Below are 20,902 nucleotides of genomic sequence, written 5' to 3'. Positions count from 1 at the left end.
TATACAGACTAAGGAAAGAAGATGTATTTTTATCATTCCATTCAAACCTAGCAATTCATATTTTCTAGCATGTTTCTAGGAAGGTGCAAAGTGTAATAATTACCTGTTCTACATAAAGCAGTAGCAGGTTTGTCAGCTTTTACAGCAGTCCCTCTGAAAGAGAGCTGTAGGAATGCAAACATTGTTTATCAGATTTTTTCCTAACCCTGAATTAATTTTAAGTCTTCAAATATTAATGCTTTACACTCAGTGAAGATTTTAGTATAACTAATCCTAAATGAAATGTGCTTACTCCCCAGCCAAAGCAGCTATAAAACTGCTAATCAAATTAAGAAAAAAAAGCTTTTACATGGAAAAACATAAAGTGTCTGAGTCGTATTTATTATTTTCTCAGGTTTTGCAGCAGATACTGGCAGATGATTACATTTTTACTTACCTTTTGGGCTGCTACATGCTGAATTTATCTGGATCTATTAGATATTGCCATCCTGTGCACTTCCAAGAAGTAGCTAAAGTGGTTTTGTGTTACCTTTTGGTCCAGTGTTGACAATTCATTATTGTTGTGGCTGTCATAGCATCTTCTCAAAGGCACTGTCAGGCTTTTGGGATTTTGACTTTTGATTCACTTAGTGCTGAGCAAGTTGATGCTGCTAAGACTGCTGAGCAAGGATCTACCTGTGCAGGGAGCTACTATAAATAAAATGAGCTGTGGAAAGATGAGGAAAGATTTGGCAAGACCACACCCAAGACTTGATGGCTGTGTTTGTGCTAGTATAACATGGGTAGCTTATCTGAGTATTGAGGCCATTTCAGGAATGGCTTGCCCCTATTCAGGTAGTTTATCTCACAAAGTAGGAAACCTCTTGTCTCCAAACCATTCCAGTTGCCAAACTGTGCCTAGGAAGATAGAAGGTTGTTCTGGTGTGAGTCCTACCTGGCAGGACAGTAAAAGTTTACTGATGGAGGACATTGCATTGCAGTGCCCAATAATGTTAACACACACTGGAGTTTACTGATTCAGACCCAGCCTGTGGGTTGTTCTGCTGCAGAGCCTGCATCTTCTCAGTGCAAAAACAGCAGCAGCTTCAGAGTGTGTGGGAAGACAAGGATTAGGGTGGGAAGGAAGGAAATGCTACTCCTAGATCCAGCTCTGCCCTGATTATTGCTAGCAGAAAACGAAGCCAGATGCTGTCAGTGCTAAACAGCAAGTAATTTATATAGCTGTGTTCAAAGTATAGTACACCAGAAATTAATTTCCTGAGACATATCTAAAAACAATACTAAATACTGTGAAGATGGTTTTTTTCAGGCTGCTTATTAAAATCCATAGATTTCTTGTTTCAGGCTAAAATTGACATTTTAAACTTCAAGTGAGTAAGAAACTCAAACCAATGAAAAGGACTAAAGAAATTAAGGAAAAGGAGAGTTAAAAAAAAACCAAAACTACTTTGACCACTGTTTTAAATTTTAAAATTGCCTTGGGATTGAGAAAATTTATTGTTCAAGTGTCACAGAACTTGTTCATCTTCCTGAGCTAAAAATCAGCAGTGAGAGATAATATATTTTAATTTTGTTCATTAAACATGACCCTTCAGAAAAGAAGCAAGGGACAACTATTTATTGAAGTAGCTTTAAGCCCTCACTTAAACAAGAAAAATATGTTAACTTTAACTTTCCTATTGTAAAACAGTATTTCTGAAATTTTCACAAGTGATGTCTGGTTATAGGAGCGCAAACTGAGTCACTTTCTGGAAACCCTCCTTTTTGACCCAAGTACAATTTTTTGGAATTGCAAGTTGACAGCAGCTTCTGATTTAAGACATCAATAAAGTGCTAAAGAAAACTGCTACAATCATTTAATTACTATTCTGATTGCATTGTATTTTAAGTAATATAAGATAATAATGAAATAAGAGGCAAGTTTAAAGATGAAAGTGTTTTCAAAGAGTAGTGATCCATATTTCATATTTCACCCCACACTCTAGAAGAAGAGTTATTTTGGTTGGGATTTATATCATTGTTTTATTTAGTTTACATCCTTTCCCCTCTGGTTACCCATATTCAATAAATGTTAGCTTAAAAATACAGATTCTAGGTCAGTCACCAATGTGACTGCCTGAGTGTACTCTAGTACTAATTTTGGAGAAAGAAAAAAGCCATAGGCAGGAAGCTTAAAGAGAATTTAAAGAGAGCTTAAAGAGAGTTTAAAAATGTTATTAGATGTTATAATGAAATCTTGGCAGTCTCTGCCACCAAGTGGTCATTCAGCAATTTGCAGTGGATCTTGTGTCCTTCCACGTAGGAAGATCTAATGAAGTTACACACTTATGATTTACCTGCCAGCTTTCAAGGTTCACTCTGTAGCTAACTAAAAGTACATTATTATCTTAAAAAATGTGCTAGAGGGTGAAGATTAAGATAAAGGCACTACAGTGAGCCTGGTTTTACAAGTTTGCAGTGTCATAACTCATCTCACCACATATTACCAATTTTGCTATTTCAAGTGAAAATCAAACTGTAATTGAGCAGCAGATTAACTTTTGAGGTGAAACAATGTAACATAAGTTTGAAACTGGTAACCAGAATGACACATTCCTTTTAAAATATGTAATAAAATACATAGTAAATACCCAAGGCAACTTCCCTCTGCTGCTGCAGAGGAAGCATGGTCTTACTCTTATTCTACTATATTATTTCCAAAAATGGTGCATGAGAAATCCAGGAGCTGAAATAGCAGGAAGATTGTTTTCCTTTTTTAACTCAGTATTATAGATGAGGCCCAAGATAGAGTATAACTAATTCTAAAATCCTGGAAAACATAGTGATTACATAGTGATTATGTAAACTCACTAGCCATTATTTTTTTATTATAAATCAGATACCTAGTTTAAGTTAAAACATTTTGATAATATTATATTTTCTAATATATATTCAAACTATCTGAAGTGGCTTTATTCAAGCACGAAAAAATAGTGACTTGCCCTTTTTATACATCGTTAATTTACATCCACATGTAGATTAATATATAAGAGAAATATTGTTTTATATGTTTATGCTATTTATCTTTTATGATTACTTTTGCTTAGTCAAATAAACATAGTCTGAATAGACAAATATATTTTTTTAAAAAGTATGGGCAAATAGATTTGTGAATCTTTCTAAAGAACAAAACAGTGCCCTAATTTAGTGTACACTTTATATTAATTGCTAATGAATATATTTTACCAATGGATATAATAAATTTTTGTATCAAAATACAAGCCTGATCTAATAGAAGGTGTCCCTTCCTATGGCAGGGGCATTGCACTACCTGTTTTTAGATGTCCCTTCCAATACAAACCATTCTGTGATTCTATGGAATCCTAAACAAAATCTAATAGTATTTAAATTATTCCCAGTGTACAGCGGTGTAAGCATTGAATCCTGCCCCTTTTTTGCCCCCAACAAATGATATCCCAGCATATCCCACAGAGTATTTAACAGGCTTCAAAGTGCCCCAGTCTGCTTAGCAGTAGGTGCTCGATATATTTGGACACAACATAGAGAAATTCAATGGAAACACAGAACGACCCCACAGGATCTGATACACTTCACTGATAGTTCTGTCCTTTGAAACAGTATTTTTTTGTTAGACCAGGTATAATTTCAGAGAACTGAATTTTTAGTGACAGTCCCACTTATTCGTCATCCACATCCATCATTATTTATATTTCTTGCACTGCTACTTGTTGAACTGGCCCCGCTCTATATCTAAAGTAATACCATTTGTTTTTGCAGTTTCTGTTCACTTACTGCAGCCCAGTCATTCAGCTTGAGTCCCAGTTCACCATTTTGTGCTGAAAACCTTAGGTTTTCTGTCACAGGATATATACATGAGATATACATATTGATCTTCTATTTATTTTGTACTATAATAATGTTTCTGTTTCAGCTTGGTCAGAGGAAGCAATCAAGTATAAGAAGCTCAGATGAAATCCACTTGAACAGTTTAAACAATCCTCCAAGACAATATCAGGTAAAAAACAGCTTATTTTTAAATAAAATCAAGAAGTAGTAGAACTGGCAGACTGATGGCATGAGGGCAGTTTTGAATTTATACTAAGCAACATGAGTCAAGAATAAATACACAGACCTTGTATATATCAGGAAAAAATGAAATGGTTTAGGTATTTGCAGTACAATTTTGAGGGGTTTTTTCTCTCCTCTTTGTTTCTTAAATGGTACCCTTATAGTGCAATGCATTTATGTGCTTTAGAAAAATGTTTTTAATTTTAGAGTTGAGTCCTCAACTGCACAATGTGAATTGAGAAATCCAAAAATAAACCCAAAATCTTCCCATTCCATTTGCTGAAGCAGATCAGCTTATTGTGGCACACCTCTACATACAAATACCTCAAGCACTCCAAGTATCTGTCAGCCTTTATCCTATCAATGAAGTCTGTTTTTCCTTTGCCTCCTAAACAACTGCAATGAGCCTTTGTGCAGTTAAGTATAAAGAGACCCAGCACAGTCCACATACATCTCAGCTATTCTAGTCCAGAGACTGCTTCTTTCCTTCTTGTAATACTACAAAGTGGGTAGAAAGGAAGAAGCAAGATCTGCCTGGGCAATATAAAAAGATAAATTGAATTAAAAAGAGTACAAAAAATGAGTATACTTTATTGACCACAAGACAGAAATAGAGATTTTCCCTTGGGCAGGCTAGCTCCACTCCACTTTTATGTTATGCAGTGTCTACAGGATTCTGTTCCAGAAACTCCCTCACTTTTTCACAGCCAATTTCATTATGATGCAGGGATAGGTACTAAGATTAAAAATCTACCCCATAAACATGTAGTGTGGCTTTGTATTTGAAACATTCTTGGATTATTATAATAAACAGTACAGCTGCTGACCTTCAAGCGTGACTGTAGTGATGGCCTGGGACCACTAATCTGGGATGACTCACCTCAAAACCAGCTCTGGTCAGCTCTATTATTGTGGAGACAAAAGCAGACATATAAATCTATGAATGTTTTATATCTTAAAATGGAAAAGTATTGTGTTGTCATGAACTACATCCTATGAAAACATTAAACCCAAAGGCAAGAAACACAAATCCTAAAACATACTTGGATACCTTGTTCTTCTTTAAGTAATTTGAACTGTTGGGGAATCAGGGCCAAAATTCATTTTCTCCTGGAAAGGTAAAATTTACAATGAATTTGTTGGCCTAGATTCCCCTTATTATTAGCAGAGAGGTTGGTCATTCTCGTGGTATGAGCTATTTGATCAGTTTTAGTTGTCTCAGATGAACTGTGCTCTCAGGTTTGCTCATTTTATCCATAGAAGGAAATAAAGATGACAGATACGTATATTTACCTTAGAAAATATTGGTCTTTGGTTAGATGAGTCCCAGCTGAGACACTTAAATTACTTAGAATTTTGGATCCCATTTTCTCTAAGCAAGCCCTACACTGGGAAAACATAACTTAGCAAATATATCAAAATAGGTTCAAATAAACTAACAACAAAAGGGTTTAGCAACTAGCACTGCTAAGCAGGATCATTATCATCTTTGGGTAGCAATAAAGGCCAGATGGCTTCATCTACTTGGAGGACAAAGATGCAACTGTATTAATAGTTCTTACAGGCTCCAGTAGTAGGTTAAGGCTTATGAATTATACCATTCATAAGATTGTGTTTAGTTCTCTAACTTTAAAGTATATGCAGAATCATAAAGGTTAAATATCACCTGTAGATGAAAGCAGAGATTTTTACATATAATTTCTTTTACCTGTCAAGTTCTACACTGTAGTATCTGAATGCAACAGAAGGTAAAAGAGGTGTCATAATTTAACCCCATCTGTCAACTAAGTACCACACAGTTGCTTACTCACTGCCCCCACACTGCCCTTTCCAAGTGCATGGGATGAGGAGGAGAATCATAGGAGGTAAAACTTGTGAGTTGAGATAATAATACTTCATTAATTTAAATAAAGCAAGAAAAAAAAAAACATAGTAGTAGCAGTAGTAATGAAAAGGAGAGACAGAGGAGCAGTGATCACCCTTCGAGGCCAAGCCTCCCCCAGTTTCTATACTGAGCATGATACTCTATGGTATGAAATATTCCTCTGGCCAGCTTGGTTCAGCTGTCCCAACCATTCTCCCTCCCAGCTTCCTATGCACCTGCTCAGCAGCAGAGCATGAGGCATTGAAAAGTCCTTGCCTTTGGGTAATCACTGCTCAGCAACAACTAAAACACCAATGTGTTATCAACACTATTCTCATACTAAACCCAAAACTCACACTGTACCAGCTACGAAGAGGAAAATGAACTCTGTCCCAGCTGAAATCAGGACAAGAGCTCTTACTTTGAAATGTCATAACAATACTAGTCCAACTCCTTTTTCCTTTCTTTCTTTTTTCTCTGCAGAAAATAATGAAGCGTCTTATTAAAAGATATGTGTTGAAAGCTCAGATAGATAAGGAAAGTGATGAAGTCAATGAAGGTGAGTATGTTGATGAATTGTATGTTTCATCAAAGAAAGTGATTATTGTCCTGGTTTGGGCCAGTGTCAAACATTTTATATTTCCAAAATACTTAATCCACTTCACATGTTTACAAGTGCAAGAGGTAAAATTAACATGCTATTGAAAAGGAGATGGGATTTCTGTGTCTTCTCTCCCATCAGAAACTATCACTGATCTGACAAGCATTAAAATGTGTTGCTACATCTAGTAATAATATAATCATAGAATCATTTGGTTTGGAAGGGCCCTTAAAGATTATCTAGTTCCTTAAAGATCTGGTGGGCTGGGCAGTGCTGGATTAATGATTGGATTCAGTGATTTTAGAGGTCTTTTCCAACCTAAATGATTCAGTGATCTCTCCTGCAGCAGAACAGCATCTTCCATCAAATAGATATGTGACTTTTGTGAACTCATGCTCTCTCACACTTTTGCCTTCAGATTTGTTTGATTCCTGAACTGCATCTTCATATTCCTATCCCCAAGACACAATTCCACTGAGGTTAGGTCAGCTGGTCAGAGCATGATGCTAATAACATCAAGGTTTTGGATTTAATCCCTGTCTGGGCCATTCACTTAAAGCTGGACTCAATGGTCATTGTGGGTCCCTTCCAACTCAGACTATCCTATGATTCACCAATGGGCAGCAGAATATCTACTTTTTCTGTTTCAACAAAGAAATACAGGAAAAAAACATAATTGTGAGATATTTGGATATGCTGTTTTTTTCTTTTGTTTCTTAATATTGTGATCTTTTAAAATGTGTTACAGGTGAATTGAAGGAAATTAAACAGGACATCTCAAGTCTCCGGTATGAACTCCTTGAGGAAAAATCTCAGAATTCTGAAGATCTGGCAGAACTTATAAGGAAACTTGGGGAAAAACTGTCACTTGACTCTAAGGAAGAAGAAAGCAAGAGATAACCGAAATAAGATATGCAACAGAATGTTAACAATTCACTTATAGCCATATTTCTGTTTTCCTCAAGTCTAGCTCACATTTCTTAAAAATATTCAGAAATTAAATAATTCCAATTCTTCACTGAAAAAACACAGTGGCAAATCCTCTAGGTCTACAGTAGGGAGGCCATGTCACTTCAGTAAAGATATTTATTCTTTACCTGCTGAAGGATAGTTGATCTGAGAAAATTTAAGTACTCAATTTACTGGCTAGAATTCCAGTGGAACCTTGATAAGTTCAGTCACAAAAGATTGAAAGCATAGATCTAAACTTTCCTATATTAACTGTTTATTTTTTGCAAATTTCATTTTGTAAGCATTCTTACATATATTTTAGTGAAGCAAAAGAGAAAAATCCAGGCTTTTATATACATACATATATCAAAAGCTATTTAATTTTTCCAGCATTCCCAACTAGCAAAAAAAAAAAAAAGAAAAAAAACTAACTGCCTTTCTTAAGAATATGTAGGATATTAAAATAAACTTATGAACATTTCCATGTAGAGGTAGATATCAGGACACTCAGAGCACTCTGTTGTACTTTCCCGTACTGATCCCTGTCAGCACTGGACTATCCTGCGAGATGCCTAGGTTCCAATGGGAGTCAGTGCATTAAGAAAGAAATATTTTTCACCTACAAAAAGCTATTTATGAGGCTGGAAGAAAACCTTCTTTAGTCCAAAATAATTAACCCTTGATGTTCCAGTCTGTTTCAGGATTCCCAAGTTCTCCAGCTTTTATGTCTTGAACTGAACCTCTCAAAGTACAGATTAGGGGTTTGAATGCAACATTTTTATCTGAGATGGAAGATACTAAAATGTGGTGCAAAACTCTCTTTGAATTCTGGGAATGTCATACATGGGGGACCATGTTTCTCTATGTTAAACCTGTTTAAATGATTAAATATTCTTCAGACGTATGGATAGCAAACAAAATAATCTGGGTGCAAAAAATCGTGAAATCTCATCTTCTGTGGATTTGCATCCCTCGTCCTTTTTTCCACCGGTCACAGCTCAGCTCTTGTGCTGTATTCTTTAGAACTCTTTTAATGAAGAATCTTCACTCCATGTGGTAAGGAAAGCTCCAACAACACTTTCACCCTGCCCACTGCAATAGTTAAAAGTCTCTTTCTGTTAAATTGCAGATGAGCTATCCCATGCTCTGTCTGGCCGTTTGTTGTGTAACAATGTCCATGCAGGACAGTCAGCTGGTTTCCGACTTTCCAGATATAAACAGGAAAAATTCCATGTAATTTTTCCCTTGCTTAATACAGTAATTTGTGTTTCTCTCTTTGGACAGTCACTAATTCTGGAAGTGTTATAAACACACATTACATTGGGCATCTCTGCTTCTCTTTAAGGCTTTTTTGAGATTAGTGAAAGGGCTGTGAAAAATTATAACATGGCATCAAGGTGTATGACACACCTGTAAAAGACTTGTATGAAACAAGAATTAAAAAGGCTTGTCAGTAATTGCTTTAAAATTAGCTTTGTGAAACTTACTTACTGTGGAATGTATTAGAATGTTTCTGCCTTTCCCTTTTAGGCTGGAGATTATTTTATTTGGTCTAGATTAGTTTCCAGATGGATTTATTGATAGTTCATTTTTTAAAATTGTTGATGGAATCACTGTGTATTTTCAGGGGAAAAAACCCATATATTAAATGGGTTTTGAAATCACTTGGAGACAGGTGGAGGTAGGGGACTGAGGTCAGCTTGCCCCATGAGCGTTTGTCATGCTTTGGAGGAAGTGCTTGGCACGGAAGTTTAGCCACAAATGGAGTATGGGGAGCAATGTGTGTCCTGTGGGCCTCAGGTGTAATGAACTCAGGGTTTAGAAACTCCTAAGTCTTCTTCCTCTGAGGGAGAAGGAGGAAAGTGAGGATTCAAAGGTAGTAGAGCACAGGCAACTGGTGTGACCTTAGGCTGGAAGGCAGCGTGATGGTAACTTCACTGCGTTTTGGCTCCTGGATGGTTCCTGGCCATCTCACTTGGCCAGGACTGGCCTCTAAATTGAAGTTCCACCTGAGTATTTTGGACCTGGTTTTCTGAAATAGTGGGCAGTTCATTCAGCTCCACTGAAGGGCTATGTTAGAGGCCATGCTGTTCAAAGCACATCTTCCATCTGAGAGAAGCTCTTCAGAAAACCTGTTGATCGGGATCAGAGGTAACAGGGACAGTCAGTGCTCACTTTCAGTAATCAGAAATCTTAATTTTTGGTCATTGGAATACACAATTTGGATCTGCTGTAGTGCTCGTTGATGGTAAACCCTCACTCTCCATAAACCCAGAGAGAGGAAATACATATACACAGTTTGAGATCCAGGCACTTTTAAAGTGAAGATTTTTATTACAGAGGTAAAATGTACACTGTGAATTTGTTTAAACCCAAAAATTTGATGTACCTTAAAACTATAAGATCGTAATGTATATATTGTATTTCATGAAGAAAATACATACGGATTTTTTTAATCATTGAAGCTATTTTATATGTAGTTATTACTCATGGAACAATTTGTTAAATATATTTGAAGAGGTCTATTGCCAAATGTAGTGTGACAAGCAATGTAGTATTAAAAATGAGCACAATACCAAATATATTATCCTGATTAAAAAAAAATTAAATGTACCAGACTAAAAGTGCCTTTGTGATCCATTGTATGAATATTTTGGTAGTTCACTGGAAAACTTTGGCAGCTCCTGCTGGGAAGACTGATACGGTAAAAAACTTTCATTTCCTAACAACACTAATATTAAAAAAGCATTTAAAAGAAGTCTTTTCATACTTAATTAGACTCAAGTCCAAGTATTTTGTCTCCTGTGACTGTGTCTGATGCTAGATGTTTCAGAACATCTGCAGTAACAGATAATTTTCACATTACATAGTTCTCCTTTTGATTTCTAATAAAACAATAATTTGATGAGAAAGCATTTCCAGATTTTTTTGTGAATTATCAGGATAACAAGATAGTCTTGCTACCTACTTCATTTTTTCTTTAAACCTTGTTAATTACTTGAGCTCAGCAATTCTGTAGCAGCTTCCACATCTAAACCAGACCTACTATGAAGTATTGCCTTTATATATGTTTTTTCCCCCTATTTCTTAAACTTGAATTATGAAATATTGTCAGTAGATTTCATCATGCCTTGGAGAATCTCCTTTCTGTTCACCCAAATGTATTTCACTAAAAGATATGGAAGGACTTGAGAACTTCTGAAGACAAGATAATGAAGTAAGAAAAGCCCCAAATCAATGTCCATCCAAGGTTTTCTCACACTGTTCTGGATGGAACAGATTCACATTTAAATATTGAGAAAAAGCTTTATACATCATGGAGGACTGGAAATTTTATTAGAGACCAATCATGTAATGCAAGCCTAAGGTACCCAAGATTTACAGTGACAGATGCTGAGAACAAGCTACAGGATTTCAAATGAAAGTTCTGACATTCCAGGTAAAATCTGCTGCATTACACCATATTTTAGAGCACTGATAGGCCAAGCCAATGAATGCTACTGGTTTTAGAAGTGGCACCTACAGATTAATCTGATTTTAGATGACAGCCATGAAGACTTATGCAACTGAGCTTGTCTAGTCTTTCTTTGTATTCAGTGAATAGAAATGGTCAAAGGCATGATTTTGTGTCATCTTAAGGTAGTCAAGTATCCCAGAGGAGTCATATAGTAGAAGTGACCATTTATCTCCTGTTACTCTGAAGAAGCCACTGTAGCTGTTAGCAACATTTCCATTGAAATGTGAGAAGTCCCAGCTTGTCAGAAATCAGCACTGCAGCTCATGAACACTGCAAGGCCATGAGCCATCACAAATGATCATCTCATTGGAAGGGCTTGAACAGATGAGAACAGTCACTGAGAGGGGCAGGATCTAACTTGCCTTCCAAGAATCTAGCCCGTCCCCCAGGGATGATGGATGAGTAGGGTTCTTCTTTACTCTGCACCAATATTTCATTTTTCCTTCTTCATTAGTATTGCTGTGGGTCAGCATAAACAAGACTACACATTAACCAAATCTAACATGACAAAAACTCTGTTACAGAGCACATGGCAACTAAATTCTTATTGAGAAACCAGGACCTTTATGATAAAGAGAAGTTTATATCTCATGTTTTAGTACATTGGGGTGAGCATATATTTTCAGTAATATGTTTTCAAAGCTTAAAATACATAGCTTGATCCTGGCAGTACTTCAGCTATAGCAGCTGTATCCTGTAATTTACTAAGAACATGTTCTCATGACTTCTGTGTCCCAAAATGCAGTTTAGTACAACAAAATCTTGCATTTGCTTCTTAGAGATTTCCCTCAGGCTTGAAATTTCTATCTGAACATTATAATTAATACATTACAAACCACATAATCTGAAACTGTACTCATTTCCAGAACAGAAGAAATTGTTCTTATAGTGTAAATTGCTAGTTTTTCATGTAAATATTTAATGCTTTTTAAAATTTGTTAGAAACTGCCTGGTGTGAATAATCTATCTAAGTACTTATGTTCCTGCTTAAATTTTAATTTGGCTTGTGGAAAATAGAATTCACAAAGTTTGTGCTTGGAAAACTACTTGTGCTTCAGAAGCTCATATCAAAAGAGAAGTTAATCAAGGCTGAGGTGTGTACCTTAAGCTCCATGCTCTTAGAAGGCCAGGGAATCCCATGCACTGTTCTTCCCTGGTTTATGAGTAACCTCAAAATATTTCATTTGTTCTCCTGTTCCCTGGTTACCATGAGTACCTCAAAATATTTCAGTTACACTCTTGTTTCAATTTTTGCAAAGAAGCCAAGTTTCCTGTTCCTCTTTCTGTTCTTGTCACCGTCTTGTCACTATATGACAGTGCAGTAGAGATGAAGAAGTACAAATTTTCAGTGCTTTTTCTGTCCAAGGAGAAAATGCTACTATTTTAGTAGTATTTGGTTTTGTTTTAAGCTTTTGAATGCTCTGTGATTTAGCTTCTTGACATTTACACTTTGCTCCTTTAATCAATGGAACTCCAATCAAAATAATTGAAGATCAGTTCATATTGTATGCAAAGTAAAATGCATCAGATAAATAATTATCAATGTTAATAGCAATATTTTTATGCCCTTTTATAGATGAACACTTTTATACTATTCTGATATTTAATTCTGCTTTATAAACAAGCATATTTTAGTAAGTTTGCAAGGGATGAAGGGCATAAATAGACAAACAGTCAGAAACCTTTTTGTTAGTAGGCAAAACCTATTTACTCTCAAATATAAATAAATGTATTTTTGTATGGCCCTTGTTAAACCAGCTCAAGTCTCAGTTATTCAGCTTCTTCATTTATTCCAGGAGAAAATTAAACTAATTGATGTCAACATGCCCAAATAAGTAATTTGATGAAGTAATGAAGAGAAAACTTCAGTTCTTTCTCAAAGAGAGTATTTTATTGTTTTCAATGAAGATTTTGTGTAACTTTACCTGAACTCAAATGATGTAATCAACTTCAATAGAGAAAACCCATGGGATTTCATGAGTCTTCACTGCAAAAGGCACTACTATGGGTTTGTTCGTTAGAACTGCTTTTCTAAAAGTTCTAGTTGAGACATTCACTGAGTCTGTCCTGTCTGTAGCCCAATTTATTCAGTCCCCCCCATCTCTTAATGGTAAACTGAGGCTCTGCAGCTGGGTCACAACATCCTCACTTTTGAATGGAGAAATATCAGTGACACAGTGAATTTTTTTAAATACATACACCATGGGCAAATCTTTCTGGTGAACTGAAGATGAGGTACAATATCAGGTTGCTATCAAATCATGTTGGCAGTAAAAGATTCAAGACTACTTTATGTGGCTGTGCTAGAGCACATATGGTCTTTCCTGACATGTTGATTCTGTTTCTCAAAAGAAAATGTTTCTTCTAGAAATGACTTCGTGCTTCAGTCTGTCAGCGTAATTTTAGAATTCTGTGAGTTACTTCCCTCTGAAGTGGACATGACACTTTATTTGAGGAAACTAAACTGTCTGGTACAACAATATCAGTGGCTGTAATCCTTCAGCAGAGGCTTCTCTCTTACCTTACATGAGGCCACTGACCAGTACCATCAAAAGCGTTAAAAACCATTTTTTTGGCAATACCAAGAAATATTTCTCAGTATCAGTTTGGAAAGAAATAAAGACAAAATCATTCCCAAAGTGCCTATGGGTCTTCTAATGTTGCAAGTTAGCCTGTATTCACTCATGAATGTTCCACGTGTCTGCAAATTTTGTCCCTTCTGATTAAATATCCACAGCACACATTACAGTAAGCCATCTAGGCTCCCCTCCTAGTCTCTGAAAACTCTGAATGTTGTTTCAGAGGCATATATTTGCTTTAAATGGAAGCACAACCTTGGCCCAAGCTATTGTAGTTCAAGATCTTGAGAAAATGTAAATCCCTTATTGCGTCAGCAATGAGGTCTCCATGGAGTGTTGAGCTAACAAGAATTGCTGGCAATTGCACATAAAAATATGGCAAGTGCTCTTCTCTGCAGAAGTTTTCACAGCTTCAAACAGAGTACTTGTGTAAGACTCAGATTTTAGATAATTGTGAATATTACAAATGAACCCCCATACACTTGTCTTTAGATTATAAAACCCAGTAGTTCCAGTAGATTTAACAGCTTGCAGAATTATTATTCATTAAACCTCAAATTCAATTGTTGCATTAGGCAAACACTGAGATATTTTTATGTAATGCAGGTGAATTTTCTAATCACCAGCCAAAATTTAATATGAACGAGATTGTTTTGGGAATAGGATCCATGTTGATTATCCCAGTGAGGTATCCTCACCTCTCTGCTTCAACATAATCTCATAGGGTGCTGGCATGCCATGGTCCTTAGGGGTTACCTTAGGAGCTTGATAGGCCAATAAAGTTACACATAATTGAAAAGAATGGAAATTTGTTTTAACAGATGCTCCTGTTGTCAGGCTTGCTTAAAATTACTTCAAATGCATGTGTTTCTTTTGGTTGAGTTTATGCAGAGAGGAGTACCCAAGCTGCAGAACAGCAGTCAGTGTACCACAGTAGCTCTGGTACAAATAATTCTAGTTCTTCTGGAAAAAAAAAACCTTGAAAAATTTGGAAGCAGTCTTAGGAACTGCAATGTATACATGCCTCCCAATAAAGTGTTTCTGCTTACTTATCCCTTCCTTTCATCTAACACTTCTTTTGAATAGTAAATTATTATGGTTACCCATTTATTTTTAGGTTTATTGGTTTACATAGTTGGTTTAGGCAGGAATTCAACTTTAACTAAAATAAATATATTTCAAGTCATCATTTTCAATGTCTATAAACTTTATGGTGGTGTTCTAGCATAGCCAATAGCTCCTAGCCAAGAGTTTGTCATCCTGGAATTCCTCTATGCACAATGAATGCCATCAGTTGATGCAGCAAAAGGTAAAGCTGTCTGTGTACCTGCAGATCCCAGGATGCAGATCAGAAGATGACAGATGGTATTAGATATCCATCTTTCTTAATAGACTATAGCAAAGAGAACCTGGAATTTTTGACAGGTAAATTGTGTTTGCATTTACAGGATACATTGTAGAAGAGCTGTTACTCCAGACTTGCAGACTCTCAATCCATTTCAGTGACTTAGAGTGAATTTTCCTTGCTGTACACCTAAACAATTTTAATTAACTTTATAATGGGTCTGAAAAATATCAGTGTGCACCCTTTTCTGTGTGATACAGACCTGTAGTTGCTTGTCTAAAGTAAATTCTGTCTAATAGCAAAGGTGAAAACAGCCTGGAGAAGTTAATCTTCAAGTGAAACCTCAGGTGTTTCTTAGTTCAGGTGACTTGGTAGGAAAGGGGGAACAAGAGGGAGCTGTAACAATGGGGATTGAGTTACAGTGAAGTCCCTGCAGGACTGTGGGTAGGCTCCCAGAGCCCAGCAAGAACCAGCCTGGAATCTCTAATGAGAAAGTTCAGTGACTATTGATAGTTTCTAGGCCCACAAAGTGTAAACCAAAATCTAATAGTTCCAATAGAACTGAAGTAGCAGTGATGTGTGAAAAACAGCTTCTAGCAACTCCTGAGGTTTATGGTCTGTGAGACATGTCAGGAGAGTTAAACACATAATTACTTCCTTGACAAAAAGCTGCCCACTGGTAGGGGGTGTCCCCCTGTGGACAACAGGAAAAGAAAACACTGGCAACTTTCAACATAGCTTTCAACTCTTGTTGAGTTGCAAGAACACTTTTTTTTTTTGGTAGTGCTATGCAAAATAAATATAACTACTGTCTGGATCAAAGAGAAGGTTTGCTATAGCCCAGAAGTATATCAACCACATTTTCTTCAGTTTGTGAGAACTACATTCCCTCTTGCTGCACACTCACTGTCTGCAGTAGTCCCATTAAACTCTACCGTCTGCTAAGTCCACCCCTGTAAATGTCTTAACTAGCAATGTAAATACGTGAAGTATCATCCTCTTTCCAATAAAGCAAATATTTTAACAACATTTTATTTTCCAACAGTATTTCCACATCCCTTCCACCTTTTTTCTTAATAATACTTCCAAGTGAGCTTGAAAACTATACTGTCCCAGAGCAGTGCCTTGGCAAACATAAACTCTATACTGTGGACAGAGGTTTGAATTAATAATTAGGAAATAGATGAATTGATTCAGTAATGATTACAATATAAACTACCTATCTTTGTGCAGTATATTTATTAAGGTATGGATAATTGAATTTACTGCATCAGGTTTTCAGAAATCTTTCTACAAAACCAGGAAGAAACACAAAAGAAATGCACTTGTCTGAGCAAACCAAATTCTGGAGGTCAGAACCACTGTTCTCACTCTTATTTCTTGTTTACATTATAAAAGGATTTGAGTATTACAAACAGACCTTTAAAGCCCAGTTTCTGCTGGGAGAAGTTATCTTCAGCACTACAAATGACTGTAAACAACTGTAATATAGATAATTCCCCTTCAGCAGGTTGCAGCCCTATAAAATTCCAGCCCTATATCCCCATTCATATTTTACCTGCACCCTCAGGCTGTAATAGTAGTTGAATGCAATGGATATTCTGGCTGGGCATCACAATAAATAAAACTCATGAGCCCCTGATGCTCTGGTGGCTCTCTCTACTTCTGCAGTCATGAGCTCCATCTCCCTGGCATTGTGCCTGTGACCTGCCTGGCAAGCATGATCACCAGGCCTTAACACCAGCTGAAACCTGACACCTGAAATGGGTTGGATGAAAGTGTTAAGAAAAAGCCAGACTTTTTCATGGAGGCTGACTGAGCCCATACCTTCAAAATTGGTTCAAGATTATTCCTAGCTAAAGTGCATATGGACCTGGCTGACGTCACTGTTGTAGTGCCAACAGTACTGTCATTTGACTTCATATGGCTCACTCAGGACAGTTAGATTGCTCTGAAAGCCTATAAATCAGATACAGTAAGGCCTTATCAGCTATACAGGTGCAAGAATTGCAGCCATCTAAGGGCAGCAATGATGGCCAGAGGCTCTCAGTGCACTTGCTTTGGATTATATGGGAAAATACATTGTGAGTGGAGCTAATGCTCCCATGAGGCCATGAGGTCTCTCCAGGCATGAGCAAGCTGGTCGACCAAACCAAAGGAAACCACAAGGAATGCACCACTTCCAACAAATGTTCTAAACAATCTGTGTTGAAGTGATTATATTAATTTGCAGTGCATTTTTTTGTGTATGGTTTCTTAAACAAAAAGCACGTTATGTCTCTTTTGGAGCTGCCTAGTCTAATAGCACCCCTATTATTTGAGGTTCAGGGAAACTGAAGTGAAAATGAAAACAAATCTCTGTTTGAATTTGTATCAATGTGGTAAAGCTTTAAGGATCAAAGTGAGAAAACAATTCAGTGAATTCTATACCTGCAATTTTCAAGGCACTTGCAAGAGCACGATCCACCACGCTGGGGCAGTAATGCCCTGGGTTTGCTTAAAAAGCAGGTGATGGACTGGCTGTGCACAGTCCTGCCAAATCTGTGCTCTCATCTCACTGAGCAGTGCTGGCTAAAGGCTCACACAGGCTTTGCACTGTCCTGATACACGTGTGTTCATGTAAATGTATACCCATGACATACATATTCATGTGTATGCTTGTATATATTACATGTCCCTATGTATTACACAAATACTATTTGTATATATATACAGTATAACACATATGCAGATATTATTAGACATACAGACACCAAGCTTATCTGATTTTTACAGTGCATTGGGCATTCCCTTACAATCTTTCCTGTAAAAGAGACGATCAAGTGAAACTATGATAGCAGTAAAATTGCTCAAAGGCTGTGGAAATAATTTCAGATTTACATTTATACATATTGATCACACAATGAGAATAAGAGGCCATTGACACAAGGTGCAAGGCAGTAAAGCTGGATCAGATATTAGGAAAAGTATTTTCCCACTGGACATGTTTAAACACTGGCACAGGCTGCTCACAGACACTGTGTAGTCTTAATCTTTTCAGATTTTAAAAAACTGAGTGGACAAAGTTTTGAGCCACCTTAACAGGGTTTGGATCAATTTTGACTAGGATGCTAGTCCAGATGTTCTATTGCACTTCCTTCAAAACTAAGATATTCCATAATTCTATAAGTCTTTGATTATTATGGATAACTTTAAACACATTTACAAGCCTCAGTAATTGAATGTGTTACCTATATTTAACCAAAGCAACTATTTGACATCATGGGCTGACCATGTTTACAAAGCCTCTGGCTTGTGTTCCAGAATGGATGCAAGAAATCTTCTCAGATTTTGCCCTTTCACTTTTCCCTTGGTGAATTTGTGAAATGTATTCTTTTTTATGTATGTCTTCTATGTCTATGATTAATATCTTCTGTCTCATCTAAACAAAGCAGACTTACAGTATTTGTTTATTTTCCAGGGAAAACAACCAAGTACCAAAAAGACAAACCAATATAGGCAAACAGGGCCTATCCCTACTTAGAAACTCTTGCAGAATATAAAATTTGTATGTAGCAGAAAAATATTATTATTCTAATCTGATGCAGCAGTGTCAGAAAGCTGCCTTGAAAATTGTCTTAACAATTCCTTACAAAGATATTATATCATCAAAATGAAGGTCTGTAAAAAGTCACACCTCAGGTAGAACTTATGAATATTTTAAGAAGATAGGAACTTTCAAGTCTTAAAATATATCTGCTGTCACTTCCCAGGCTAAGATTCCAAGCATGAAAACTACTTCACCTATTTTCACATTATCTTCTTTCTAGAAAAAGACAACTCCAAATTATTTTCTCTCATTTCCTACCTAGCACCATTTTTTCCAAATAAATCCTTGGTCATCAATGCTTGATATTAATTTTGGAATAGCTGCTAAAGGTGAGAGTTTGACAGAAGAGGGCCAAGAGAGAGAGAGAAGCAGAGAACCTGCTCTGGATTTACAGCAGAAGGTCAAATGAGTTGGATTTTTTGTATCTTAAATGCCATGGATCAACTTTATTGGGTTATAGGTAAATATGAAATGTATTTTGATTCCTTCTTCATTCCTGGATTTGCATTGGATTTATTATTTTTTTTTAAAAAAAGGTGTTTTACTATGATGTCTGTTTTCATTCATTATTTTTTCATGAATGCAAATATTTCCCAAATCAAATAGCCAGCCACTGTCGTAGCTTTGTACAGGACTTGTGCTTTACTTTCCTCACTCAGGATGGAGCCAGAAGTTTCTGAGAGAAGCCCATGAGTAAATGGCCTCTTTGGGCATATATAATATTTGGAAATAGAACAGAGAATTTGACCCAGCAGCCCCAGAGCTCAAACACAGCTCAGGGACCAGGCAGGGCCCTGGCCTCTGACCCCTGCAGGCAGTAAATCTGTGCTGGCCCAATGGGAGAAGGCATGAGGACCAGGAGCAGTGCACCTTTCAGCTCTGCACATGCCCCATGGCTGCTGCTCCTCAGCCCAGTTCTCATCTCTGTGGCTTTACTGAGATGTTTACTGGCTCACAGATGGCTCTCATTGCCAAATAGCCTAGAGGCTGTCTTCATTTTCTCACAGAAAATAAAACATTCCAGCCACCCATGAGGCATCACAAAAATCCAAAGCAGTGGCACAGTTTGAACATGTTGCATGGTTTTGGACTGCATGTATTTCATGCTGACTGCAGTGGACACTGAAAACTGCATTCTGTCAGGCTGTGTTTTTGTATTTCTCATCCTCACCATCCAACACCTGCTAATTGACTGGCTGCTGCCTCATTTATACATATGAAATCTCATTTTAATGGTCACTGTCCTTGTGACTTACATTTATTTGTCTTATATCTAATTTCTTCTCTTGGGGCTGGCACATCTCCAGTCCTAGCCAGGTCATGAGGGTTGAATTAGTCCAGTGCCTGGATTTTATTCTGCAGAAAAGTGATGATTACGTGACATGGCCATGTGTCTATTCATTTTCTTCCCTTGCTCTTAATCTTTGGCAGGCAGAGAAGTGATGTGAGTAAATTGACCATGGGTTTTCTATGCCTGCTAGAAGATGAGCTCAAACTGCTAGTTACCTGGAAAAACCACAGCCATTTATTGCTTTATACACTTCTGGTTTTATAAATAATTTTTACTAAAGCCATTGCTGCATTCTGCACACTGTGGCTCAGAAAACAGCAAGCAAGCAGGTGACCTTTGAGCAAATTTTGTGACTTATCTTCCTCAGCAGTTCTGTATCTAACTACAGATAAGAAGGTTTGGGAAATTATACGGGATATAAGGAGGACTCAGAAGAAGAGAGTAAGTGCATTTCACTATTTATGGTTGGGAAATGTTCTTGTTTTTAGAAGGTTTTTGGGAGGACACATAGACAATAAGGTCTGCACACTTGCTTTCCAAGTCCTAAGTGATGGGAGTTCTATGGAACAAGGATATGACAAAGGACTTGTCCTCCCACTGGAAAACAATGACCAAATCAGTTTGCCTGGTGGAATTTTGGAAAAAAAAAATTCCTTTCAGGGAAATCAAGGCATGAGTCTCATTGCTGTATTTTCTGCATGACACCACTGCTAAGTAAGGAAACACTAAATCACTCCCCACAGCTATAAACAGCAAGACTCTTCTTCAAGAGATAGAGCTAGCTTGTGTGTATTTGGTGCTAATGCTTTGTGATAAGCAAAATAAAGAGCATTAGAAGCCTTTCAGTGCTGGGGAAGAAAGATATCTTCCTACTTTTAAAAGCAATAGTAAGCTCTGTTTACATGAGTGTAGCCTCTAAGGTATGGCGCTGCCACCAGCTTCTATACCATTACTGCTTTCACGGCTGTTGGATTTCTAACATTGAAGAGCCCCTGTGGAATTAGAAGTGCTTTGGGAAGGGATCTGTGTGTCCTTACTGCCCAACAGGATCCTCCCAGAGCAGTCTTTGCCTGCAGGAATCCACCCAGGACTGCCCA

At 37.0% G+C, this 20,902-nt stretch overlaps 1 protein-coding gene across 1 annotated transcript in view; it reads left to right on the top strand.

Moving 5' to 3' along the window:
• The window catches only part of TRPC6 (transient receptor potential cation channel subfamily C member 6), a 79,171-nt gene extending 68,843 nt beyond the window's left edge, over window positions 1-10,328 (top strand). Inside the window, exons 10-12 of the mRNA XM_053971793.1 lie at window positions 3,932-4,015; window positions 6,416-6,491; window positions 7,282-10,328. Of these exons, the coding sequence (XP_053827768.1) occupies window positions 3,932-4,015; window positions 6,416-6,491; window positions 7,282-7,433 (312 nt within the window). The 3' untranslated portion in view covers window positions 7,434-10,328. The remainder of the gene's footprint in view (window positions 1-3,931; window positions 4,016-6,415; window positions 6,492-7,281) is intronic.
• Window positions 10,329-20,902: the final 10,574 nt, after the last annotated feature.

Source organism: Vidua macroura, chromosome 2 (genome assembly GCF_024509145.1).
Source record: "Vidua macroura isolate BioBank_ID:100142 chromosome 2, ASM2450914v1, whole genome shotgun sequence".
In the NCBI taxonomy this organism is placed as follows: Eukaryota; Metazoa; Chordata; class Aves; order Passeriformes; family Viduidae; genus Vidua; species Vidua macroura.
The sequence above is the reverse complement of the archived record's forward strand: the minus strand, read 5'-3'. Positions and strand labels throughout refer to the sequence as shown.